The 12418-nt window shown below is 34.0% G+C and overlaps 1 protein-coding gene across 1 annotated transcript in view; it reads left to right on the top strand.

Annotated features, from left to right (window-relative positions):
- Positions 1–12418, top strand: part of MYCBP2 (MYC binding protein 2) — a 280943-nt gene that overhangs the window by 211811 nt on the left and 56714 nt on the right. The window contains exons 53-55 of the mRNA XM_007466789.1: positions 333–557; positions 1411–1543; positions 3887–4009. Of these exons, the coding sequence (XP_007466851.1) occupies positions 333–557; positions 1411–1543; positions 3887–4009 (481 nt within the window). The remainder of the gene's footprint in view (positions 1–332; positions 558–1410; positions 1544–3886; positions 4010–12418) is intronic.

The following is a 12418-nucleotide window of genomic DNA, read 5'->3' as shown; positions in this document are numbered from 1 at the left end:
TTTGTTTATCCTACTGTTAAATATTTCACTAAAAGATAAAAGTAAAATCAAGTACTACTGTGTTTCTCAAATTATGGTGGTCAGAAGCTAGAGGTTCAGTTCCTCTCCTGCTATCTTTTCTTCTCTTCAGCTCTATTTTAAATATTGTTCAGAAGTGAATAACTGAAAGATTCTTTAATAGTAGTATTAACCAACCCGTGAGCTATCTTTGGATATGTGTTCTTTTTCTTAACTGATGCATTATGGACTTGCTGTAAAAGCGATTAAGAAGGATGTTGAAAGTGATAATAGATTGTATTTTGTTTACTTTTTTTTCCTATTCAAATTTTCAGGAACCTAAAACTAGTACTGATGACTTTTTCAAAGACATAAACTCCTGCTGCCCACAGGAAGCAACAATGCAAGAGCAGGATATGCCGTTCTTGCGAGGAGGGCCAGGCATGTACAAGGTAGTGAAGACGGGACCTTCCGGTCACAACATCAGAAGCTGCCCTAACCTTAGAGGTATCCCAATTGGAATGTTAGTTCTGGGAAACAAAGTCAAAGCAGTGGGAGAGGTATGGATTCTTGTAGCTTCATGACTTCTAAGATATTCATTTTTAATATAATACAACCAAAGCATCTCTTTCTTCCAAAGGTTGCCATTTCCATCCCAGGTCTTTAAATGTTAATGTTCTTTATCTTTACCTGTATTGAAAATACTAATGCAATTTTTCTGTGCTTCTTTTTTAATAATTTTATTCTCATAATTATCCTTGTGAAACAATATTTATATAACAAAGTGATTTGTATTGTATATATAAATGTTCAGTATTTGCAAATATCTTTTCACTTTTGCAAATGTGTACTGTACTGTCATGGATGAACAGCACTTTGAAATATTTGCTATGAATCAGTTTGGAGATGTGTGATATTCAAAGGGTTTCATTTCTTCGTCCCCATATATGGGTGTCACTGAAGTCCTGAGCAAATAACATTACTCTTTAGTCAACTGTGGCATTTGCCTCAGCTGATGAGCTTAAAGATGTAGTGTGTCATGCTATTTCTCAGTGTCAGGGTTATTTTCAAGTTGCATTTTAGGCACTACCAACCTAAATAATAGAGAGTATGCTGTGTTAGGACATTTCAGGTGCCAAACAAAGAGCCGTGTGTTTGGGGGTAGCATTTAAAATTATTAAGGGATTATCCTGTGCCTTAAAAAAATATTTTTACTGAAGTCATCAGTGAGCATTATTTTACAAGACTGTTTATTGATTCCTGTCTTACCTCAGGCTGTGGTCTTAATTTCAGAAACTAATTTGATGATAGAGATTTATTGGAATAATTACTCACTTAAACTTTTTGCTGGTTTTCAGCCTGAATGCCCTGAAAGAATCAAGCCAATCAATCATGCTTTTTGTTATGTACTAGGTAACCAATTCTGAAGGTACATGGGTGCAGCTGGATAAGAACAGCATGGTAGAGTTCTGTGAGAGTGATGAAGGAGAGGCATGGTCCTTAGCTAGAGACAGAGGCGGAAACCAGTACCTCCGACATGAAGATGGCAAGTTGGCTTAAATTTGTGATTTATTCCGATTTACCTTTGCAGTGCAGAAGTTTAAAGTGTACTGTATTTCTTTTGTTGTAAAGAGCTTCTTTGTGTGTTTACTTTTTAAGTAAAGTCAAAATTAAAGGTTTAAAAATCTTGCTATTGTTAAAATTCCTATGTAAAATACATAGGTACTAAATGAATACACATAAAAGAAGAGAATTAGAAGGAAATGTGAAACATATGGTCCTTGTAAAACATGCTTTTTATTTCATTAATATGAATGTAAATGATAATTCTTCTGTGCCAGTTCGGGACTAAACCTTTTACTCTTTCTACCACTAAACGGAAGTTCAGTTTTCAGACCATTGCTTGTAGTACTTCTCCCAGGCAGTTTCATTCTATTGAATTCTGTCTCAGGAACGGAGCATTGAATATATGCTTCGCTTCTTCTGGGGGGTTCCTATTTTGTTGTTAGAGTTTCAGCTTTAAACTTTATTTTACCGTTTTTCAACAATGATCTCCTTTAATAAAAGATTTTCCTTTTTATCCTCTTCTCTTCATTCTCCTGGTGGCGAAATCTTGTTCAGACCATGTCATCACTCAGGTGAAGCTTTAACTGATTCTCACAGAGTGAAGAGTTACCTCTCATCCTAAAGAACTGAATTCACCACTAGAACAAAACTGATATTATATTGAAGTTAGTTTTTATTTCTTTGTACCCAGATTGTGAGTCCCTTGTGGACAGGCACAGGTTTTTTGTCTTTGTATTCCTAGTTCTAAAGCGGTTTTCGCACATACTGGTTGCTCACTAAGTTTTCTAACTTTACAAGTTGAGTCACAGAAGTATTAGTTAGGACATCAAAATCAGTGGATAAACCAAACGTAGACTTTTCTACCAAATCCCAGAATTTATAGGAGAGGGTCAGACAATTAAATGAATATGCTTCTTTATCCAAAAGAGTATAAAGTTATAATAACCATTATCCAAGAGGTAATATGGCCATAGTATATAAGTAGATTCAAGAAAGGTTTGGAATCTGTGTGAATGACAGAGTACGTTTAGATATATTAACATGGTACATTAAACATTCTCCCCTTTCTCCCCACAGCAAGCCTTTGAGATCAGTTATATAATCTTCATTTTACAGTTCTAAGCTCATAGAATTTAAAATGACTTGCCTATGGTTATACCACTGGAAACAGGGCAGGTGAAAGATTTGAGCCAGGATCTTCATTCATATTTCAAGTGCTGTGCTCATTACACCACACTGCATCAGTAATCCACTGAACCCAGTTTGAGAACCTACTTCCTCCCTTGTCTTTACAGACCAGTTTTTCTTAGTCAAAGATGATGTCATCATAAAATAATATCCTGAGATGGTAGAACTATTCTTCATTATGTTTTGAAAAGCAAAAGTCTTCATTTCATGTAAATCAGACATTTTACAAAACAACTTTCCCATTTACAGTATACTTACTACATATATAATTATTACATATTCATAAATTCTTAAGCATTTTCATTATATAGGGATATTCAGATATAAATGATAATAACCTAAAGTGAGATCAGCTTTATATAAGACATAATTAAATAATCTGAGAATGGTTTAAGTGACTGTCAGGGTCTTTCTAGCTTAGTAATCATTTTAAGTAGCAATGAGCATAATGTGTAAGAGTAGACTCTGGGACTGGACTGCCAGGGTACAAATGCCAGCTCTTAACTTTTCAGTTGTCCAAATTACCTAATATCTCTGTGCCTTGGTTTTCTCATTTACAAAGTGAAGATACTTTATAAGTTCTATATGAAAGCTAAGTGAAGAAATAACAAAGCTATCAGATGGTAAGGTTAGCAGTTGTATTCCCATATACTTAGAAGGTAGAAGGTTTTTTTTAGATAAAATGCTTCTTAAATTAAGACATCGTTTCTACTAAGATATATACTCAACCCGAAAAGAGGTGTAAGGGAAGTTTAAATTTCTCTGTGATCACTTAATCATTTTTTGCCATATATATATATATATATATATATATATATATATATATATATATATGGCACAATAAAAGCAAAACAAAGCAATAATAGCAAATGTTAATAGCACAATAAAAGCAAATTGACTCCATAAGAGCATGTCCCATTTCTAAATATTATAGTGATTTTGATTGACGAAAACAAAGATTTTGTCATATACTTTGTTGGTGTCAGTGACCTAATTGGTAGATCTATTATCAAATCTAAATGTGAGGTTATTTTAAAATGTAACCATCGTAAAAATCTTTCTTGCAATCTTCTCTCTTTATAAATGGAGAATAGCACATAAGAAACTAACTGTATAGATGTTCTTTCTATTGTAGAACAAGTTCTTCTGGATCAAAATTCTCAAACTCCTCCTCCAAGCCCTTTCTCAGTACAAGCTTTTAATAAAGGGGCAAGTTGCAGTGCCCAAGGATTTGATTATGGACTCGGAAATAATAAAGGTAGGTGTTTTAAGTGAGTCTTTTACTTACCTAACTAACTGTAATATCTTCATTACCTTCTCTTATAACCATTTTTATTACTGTTCACCCACAAAACTTTAAGTTTGTTCCTAGAAAACTAACAATCAAAATGTTTACGACAGTGTTCTTTCTACAGTATTGGTTTTACCCGTTTTAGCTTAAGTTTATAGTTCTTGCTTACCCTGTTCTTATTTTGTAGACACTCATTTTGAATTCACATCATAAAGATTCTGTGTCACTATATCCAGTAGAGGAACTTTTATCATCCGGTTATTATTAAATGTTAATGAGCAAAAACGAACTTTCCAAAATGATCCATTTAAAATCAAAATATTTTAAGTAATATTTTTAAGTAATATTGCACATCAGCTTTATTAAACATGTGTGGTTTTCAATGTCTAATCAAGTTATCTTAGTTAATTTCGAATGACATGAAATGATAGCGTTGGGTTTGGTATGTATAATGAAACCAAAAAATTGTAAAAAGAAAAACAAAACCCCTAAGCCATATGGATATAAAACGTATACAACTTGTTTCGGTTGCATTAATTAGAAGAGACCAGCGTCATGGACGGTCCAAATAATAATTATTTTGGAGTAATTTATGCTCGAATTTCATCCAAAATTCCATTTGTATGTAAATTTGGACACATTCACATGCTTTCTTATGAACCTGCTCCTAACTCGTAGCTTCAAAATCGACGATATTGTCAGAAGGTAGCATATAGCTGGACAATGGGTAGGAAGGAGAAGACGGCCTACATGGAAATACTTTTACTTTAAAATGTTATTTAAGCTAATTCATGAGATTTGATTTCCAGACACAAATACAGTTGTTTTAATACCTGACTTGCAGAGCAAAGTGAAATAATGAAATAGTCAACAAGATACAGAATTACATCAGTAGAGAGGAAGTATTCAATTTAAAGTAAAACCACTTTCTGTTTGATACCTTTATTACTTTCCACAAAGTATTTTTATTAAGAAGGAAGCCTTAGCTACAAGATTTCTTTTTGGCTCTTCCTCCTACATCGGGTTGCTCTATCCTACAGGCTTGGGTACTATCTGCTTGCTCATTTCTGGTAGCTCAGATTTCAACTAACTTAAACTAGACCTTCATGCTTAAGTAGGGTAAATGCTTTGTGGTGTTTTCTTCATGTCCCTGTCCTTCTGCCGCTCCCAGTCCTTAAATTAAAATCTCAGTGTTTACTTACCACTATATACTTGTATAGTTACCTGTTTTAAAGCCATGTTTAATTCAAATTGTATGCTTTCGGTCTCTAAAATGTCTAAATTGTACTGGTGGCTGTCACATTAAATCAGTCTTTAAAACAGAATTTGTTAAAACATCATAAGAATAAAAATCAACTTTCAATAGAGACAAACATTGCTGAGAACATTTGTTATTAATTAGAAATAATCTATTACTTTTTAAAAGTGATTTTGCTAATATTGTTCAAAAATAGCATGTACTTCTTAATAGGCTTTTAAAATATTTAGATGGAGTGAAGAAATATTAAGAAACTTTCATCCGATTAAATATATCTAACCTTTATTTATTATCTTACCTTTAATTGTAGTTCCCATTTTCTTTAACTCTTTATGCTATCCAACATCAAGCAGTTGTTTTTTGCAAAAATTCTTTTTCCTTAAAACAATTTTATAAAATTCTTCATCACCTCTAAAATCCTTTTCTAATCTGCAGCATTAATTTTTTTAAGTGAAGAGATGTAGCTTATGTGCACAGTTCTTTCCATATTAATCTGTTTCTTGTTGGTGTTTCATTTAAAATTTTATTTATGAAACTTTATTATATCTAGAAAATATTCCTGGAAAGGTACTGTTTTCCAGTTTCTGCATCAGCTAGTCTGGATACGGTTCCCCCCCCCACCAACCCTTCTTCTTCAGCATCATTTAAGCTACTTAATATTTATATTCTCATAAATAAGGAGCTATCATCCATCCAATATATCATTTCTTATTTTTAAAAGTATTTTTCTGTTAATGTCCTTTGTATTTAATTTTGAAGAAAGTATCGGAATTCATGTCTGAGATACTATTCAAATAAGGTACCTCATATTCCCTTTTTTCTTATAGGTCTTTTATAAATTTTTACATTGCCTATCCGAGCAAAAGAGTTCATGCTTTTAAAAATGTATAATTTCTCTGGCAATAACAACTTTAAAAAAGAAAATATTAATTTATAACTGTAATCTAAATGTATTACTAAATTAATGACATATACTTTGCCTCCCTTCAGTCCTACATTGAACTGTTCATATTATTTGCATATTTTCTGCATGAAGTGTACTGCGTATGAGGCAGGGTGATAATAGTCAATGTCAGGTACTGCACAGAAGACATCATCGACTTAGATCTTCCTTTATAGTTGTATGGTATTGAATCAACTTATCATACTTACTTCATAGACTCTGTATTCTCTCATGCTGCTGCTAGATATTGTATATGAATTTAAATGGATTTGTTTTTGTAAGTGGGCCATTATATAAAATTTGTTGGGGTGCTTCCATTATTAAAACAACATACAACATTCGGTCCCTAATTTGAGAATAACAGTCACCAGCTTCCACAACAGTTCTGAATTGGCATTGTTTTATTTAGTGTTTAACTTTATCTGAATGTCATAAAGCACCATTTACTTTGCCATTTTGGATGTTAATTAATAACAAGTTGTAGTTTTGACTGTTTTGCCCACTGCAGGTGACCAACTGAGTGCCATATTGAATTCCATTCAGTCACGGCCCAATCTCCCAGCTCCTTCCATCTTTGATCAAGCTGCAAAACCTCCCTCTTCCCTAGTCCACAGCCCATTTGTGTTCGGACAGCCCCTTTCCTTCCAGCAGCCTCAGCTTCAGAGTAAGTCTTGTCAGCCTTACCTGCCTCATCAAACCATTTCTGAAGCTTTGTTCTGAGTTGTTTATCAGTTACTAATTATTTATCAACTCACCTAAGTGGTTTTATTTAATGAGGACGTTATCCCTTCCCACATTTTTGAAGCACTTAAGCTAATTCTGACCTAAGACATTCTGCAGCTAAGACATTTGTTTTTAATCACATTTTTTTCTTAAGTGTAGTTATTAAAATATGACTTTTATGTTTTCTATTCTAATTCCAGAATAAGCAAATCATACTATAAAATATATTACGAAAACATTGATTTAAAAAAAATTTTATAATATGCACGACTATGGTAAGCATCAGTTATGAGGATAACTTTCATTGTTTTACACTGAATTTTTGTTACTTAGAGATGCCCCAAGAGAATGAGCCTATTTCACTATACCAGTGGGTGGAGGAGAGGCTGTACTGGGCAGGTTTGTTTGTTTCTTTGAAGTGAATTTGGTGTCCGTGAAATGTAGAGCAACTTAGGTTTCCAAATGTTCTCACAGTGTTGTTTCTTCTCTTGCTTTTTGTTGTTGTTGTTCTTGTTCCTGTTCTTAATAAGTTAAACCAATCAGTTGATTCCAGTTCTGCCTTCTAGGAGTGTTCTAGCCCTTTATCCATGTTAGTAATTCATTACTGATCTGGAAAACAGACCCAAAACAAATACATTTACCTGAGTCTTCTTTTTTCTTAATAAGCTCCTGAGGCTTCCCCGTAAACTTCTCAAACCTCCTAGTATGACAACAGTATGCTCTTCTTGGCCTTCAGTTCACATATTGGCTATACAGTGTATAAACGCACTCACTGAATTGAGAGAGTTTTTGGAAGTCTCAGCTTGTTCACCCATTTGTTTGAATTCAAATGCATGACCTCTTCGCCTTACTTTAGTAAAATACATCCACACTGAGATCTAAGTTATTTTTCTACAAAAATACTTTTATAGCTATTATTAGGATTACTGAAGAGAATGCCAGCTGGTTTAGTTTTTATTAGGAACCAGGGTAGTGTATAGTTAGCAAATGATGTTATTCATTATGATATTATTACCTATCTTCGGAAAAGAGTATACAAGAGTGTATAAACTTTTTTAGGTTTGCGCTATACATTAGGCAAGTTCAATTAATGAAATTAGTTTGTAAATATAAGTAGTATCAATTTCTAGTTAATCATCTCTGTTCATGTGTAATATTCACTTTAGTGTCTCTTGAAAGAAGAATTTCAAGGAAACATAATAGTGTCATGTGTGTGAAACAGTTTTTTCTTCCTTGATAAGCATTATAGAAGAATGAAAGAGAAGTGAAGACTTAGTTTACCCATTTAATGGAGTGACAGACACTTTACATTTAGATGTACCCAGGTTGCAGGAAGTTTTAAAGGTAAGGACAAGGAAATAAAAGGGAAAACAATCATCATAACCAGGCAGAAAATTCATATTAAATATAAAATTGTAAAAGAGAAATTACCCTGATAATGTCATAGTGGCAGCAGACAAGAGAACTAAGGAATAAGAACCGTTTTGTTCTACCTAAAGGGTTATTGCAAGTCTTCTCGAAAACGTCTCTAAAACAATGTATAATTACTGTTTTTATTTTACCAAATTACTTAATAAAATATTGTAAAACAAAATGTAAAGACCATAAGAAAATCAGATTTGCCTCTCTTCAAGGATAATAGGTTTCTAACTGACACTGTGTCAATATAATTTTGTTCATATTGTGTCTAAGTGTTATCAGTACCACCACTTCCTTTACCACCATCTTGGAGCAAATTTGAAATCGTGGCCTAGAAATGTCTCAAAATTACCAGTTTTCTGAATCATTACTTGCGTGTACTCCAATGATACAGACTTCTCATTCTCAGCAGAATATCACTGAAGTTTGACTACCCAATTCCAGAAACCAGAAGGCTTAATTAATCTTTAGCACAACTAAAAACAAGTATGGAATCTAAAAATAGTTTAACGTTTTATAGATATATTAGAATTGTAGTAATTACATCATAGGAAAATTAAATATGGCAGAGTTAAAACTACCTGAGTAAGATGTTCTTTCCTGAATTTCACTGCCGTCCATCACACTAGCATTTCATCTTGCTTTAGAAGATGGCTTATTTATACTGAACTTCCCTTTACTAATTAGTAAAATGAGAAGCATTTTTGTCTTACACTTTTGTGATTCTAAAATATTGAATAAAATATTATGTATAGAAGACTGTATTTACTAGTTCTTGCTTATTCTGATAAGTCACCACTATGTACTTACTACTGTCCTTGAGCACTTTAGTACATCCTCATTTGAGATAATGTCTCCATTTTACAGTTAAGGAAAAGGAGGCTTAAAGAGGATAAATGGTATGCCCTAGAAATAGACATAGTAAATGGTAGAGTCAGAACATGAGCCCAGTTCTCCTGACTACAAAGGAGGCCATGTTTTTAAATATCTAGCTTTGCCTACTAATAAATAATGTAAAAATTTGTTCTTTAATATATAGTTTTTAAATTTCTGTTTCCATTTGGTTCTAGCATCCAGAGTATTAGCTTTGTTTGGATTGGTTATTTTCCCCTTCATAGTTTAAGAATGTAGCATGGTTTAAAAGGAAAAGGTTTCCTAAATACTGTAACTCAAGTTCCCAGCTAAGTAGATGACATACATAAAGTAGGGACATACATAAACTGCTCCACATGTCAACTTTATGAGCATTATTAATCAGTATTTCTTTAGGTTTTTTTTCCCCTGAAGCATAGGGTTTTTTTTTTTTTTAATTAATCTTTGGAATTGAAAATAATCTGGCACATTAAATTCATTTGGTAATTTTTTTAAGTTGCAAAATTATTTTATACATGCACACATACATATATACATACAAATTACTTCACCTGTTATTCTAGTGAAATAGAATAATTATAGAAATAAAAGTCACACATCTTCCTTGTCTTACCATATTTATATGTGTGCAAAGGCATGAGAGAGAAGAGAGATGTGTATATAAACTTTTCCTTTACTGTTCCATAATTTACTTTTTTATTTCAAAAGTATTTATGTAGGTTTTAGAATTGGTAAGCAATTTGGCAGTAAGTTTGTAGTGGACTGAGGTGGGGAATGATATAGGTGCCCGCTTTCTTTTAAGAATATTACATTCTGTATTTTCATTATCTTCCCTCATTTCTTTTGAAAGCATCATTTTATTTGTCCCATATCCTCTGACAATATCTTATACATCATAAGCATTCAGGGAGTATTTATTGACTGTAAATGCCTAAGATGATCATTTCTTCAGTGTAAACTATGAGTTTAAGATCATGTGTTTCTTGTTATCTTATGGTTGACATTCCTGTCTTTACTCAGAGTACATCTTCAAAATAGAGGAAGAATACTTCAGTAGTAATTAAATTTAACTGTAATGTGATGATGTGATGTCTAATAATTCTGAGTTTATACTGATGGAATTTTACGAAAGATCCTCCAGACGAAAAACTGTATTTCACATGACTCTGTTTAATATAAACATTTTCTAGCTACTGTCCAAGGAGCTAAATAATTTGATTTTTTTTTTGTAGAAAAAAATGGTAAATAGAACATTAAGACAGTTTACGATTCTCCCAGAGATTTTAAATATGTAAACATATAATATATATATCAAAGTATGTCGTACTTTCAAGCCCAGATGTGAGAGCTCTAGGTTACTTTGCAGCGAGTTTTTCTGTTGTACCCATAATCACATTCTCAAATGAGACAAAACGTTTGCTAAATGTGACAAAAGAGTCCACCTGAGTATCTGCATGCATATTGGCACTAACATATACTAAAGCACTGTGTTTACTTACTTAGCTTATAAAGATGTAGTGACGGAAAGACATTAAGCTCAGATTTCCTTTCCAGCCACTTATTTAGTTAAGTTACTTGATGCATCTGAGCCCTTTTTACCTCATCTATAAAATGAGGTGCCTAATAAACGTTATCTGTTGGTATTGATATTGCCTTTTGATGCAAACATTTAACATCTCTCATGCTCCAAGGAAAACTGGAGGAAATCACAGTCTCAGAGAGAGCAGTCTATTCTCTGTGGAGTGAGTTGCAGGAAAGGCACAAATGAGGTTTCCTAGCTACTCCTCAGTACATTTTCACAGCTTAACTTCATTATTTGCTTTGAGATTAATTCTTCATATGGTAACACTACATTCAGATGTTAGTATGAATATCAGTATAAAAGCCCGGTTTTTTCCTAAGACTTAGACTTCATTTTTATCCTGGATTATAATCCCAGCCCAGAATCTGTCTACTTATTTGCTTGCCTGGTGTGAGCTGTGGCATGGATGGAGCCCTTGACTTGGGAAGGAGACCTGTGGTTTTTTTTGTTTTTGTTTTTGTTTTTGTTTTTGCGGTACGCGGGCTTCTCACTGCTGTGGCCTCTCCCGTTGCGTAGCACAGGCTCCGGGCGCGCAGGCTTAGCAGCCATGGCTCACGGGCCCAGCCGCTCCGCGGCATGTGGGATCTTCCCAGACCCGGTCACGAACCCGTGTCCCCCTGCATCGGCAGGCGGACTCTCAACCACTGGGCCACCAGGGAAGCCCGAGACCTGTGTTTTAATCTCTTTTCTCCCTTCAGTTAGTTTTGTGACACTAAGCTGATTTCTCATACCCTTTTCCTCTTTATAATTTTTGTTAAGGAAAATTAAAGGATGATATCAACAAAGATTTCGTAAAATCAAATAGTCAAGTGCAGTAAAATTTTTCATACTTGAACCGATAGCGTCTGTCACAATGGCCAATATATTTATTTCAGTTTGGGCTCTAACATCTCTAGCATCCCTACAAATCCTTGTCATTTCAGTCATGGGCCAGAATTTATCTTGACTCAGTGTCTCCATCTTCTCTGTGGTAGGAAAGCTTTGACCCATGTTCCTTTCCCTCTTCATCAGTCCTCACTTCATCCGAGGAATTTAGACCACAGAGAACGCTGCTGTTGTTTATGAGACAGTGTGCCTGAGTGCATCTGTTTGCTTCCTCCTGACCAGATCTGACCTTTTGTCTCTCCCTTTGCTCCCATCTCCTTACTGGCTACTAAATTTATTCCACCCTTTATTACCATTTTTCTTCAGATGGGTCATTTATTCTTCCATCATTTATTTACCTGCGTTTGTTAAATATCTAGTCTACGCTAGGCTATAGGGAGCAATAACGTAAAGAAAATATTATCACTGATCTTGAAGGGCTTTTGGAATACTGAGGAAGGCGGCCATGTTGAAAAAAATGATGGTATTATTTTAAGTCTGCAGGAGCAATATTCACAGGATGCATTGGAAACATAGGAGAAGACGCTGCTGACTCAGCTAGGAAAGATTAGAGAAGGCATTAGATAAAGAGATGGCCCCTAATCAGAGTGTTGAAGGACTCACAGGAATTTATCAGGCAGCAGTGGGGGTGGGGAAGGAGGTTACAGGTGTATTTCCTCTCTAAGAATAGCATGAGCTAAGTTTTGGGGATCC

The sequence above is a fragment of the Lipotes vexillifer genome, unplaced genomic scaffold (assembly GCF_000442215.2).
Source record: "Lipotes vexillifer unplaced genomic scaffold, Lipotes_vexillifer_v1.1 scaffold19, whole genome shotgun sequence".
NCBI lineage: Eukaryota > Metazoa > Chordata > Mammalia > Artiodactyla > Lipotidae > Lipotes > Lipotes vexillifer.
The sequence above is the reverse complement of the archived record's forward strand: the minus strand, read 5'-3'. Positions and strand labels throughout refer to the sequence as shown.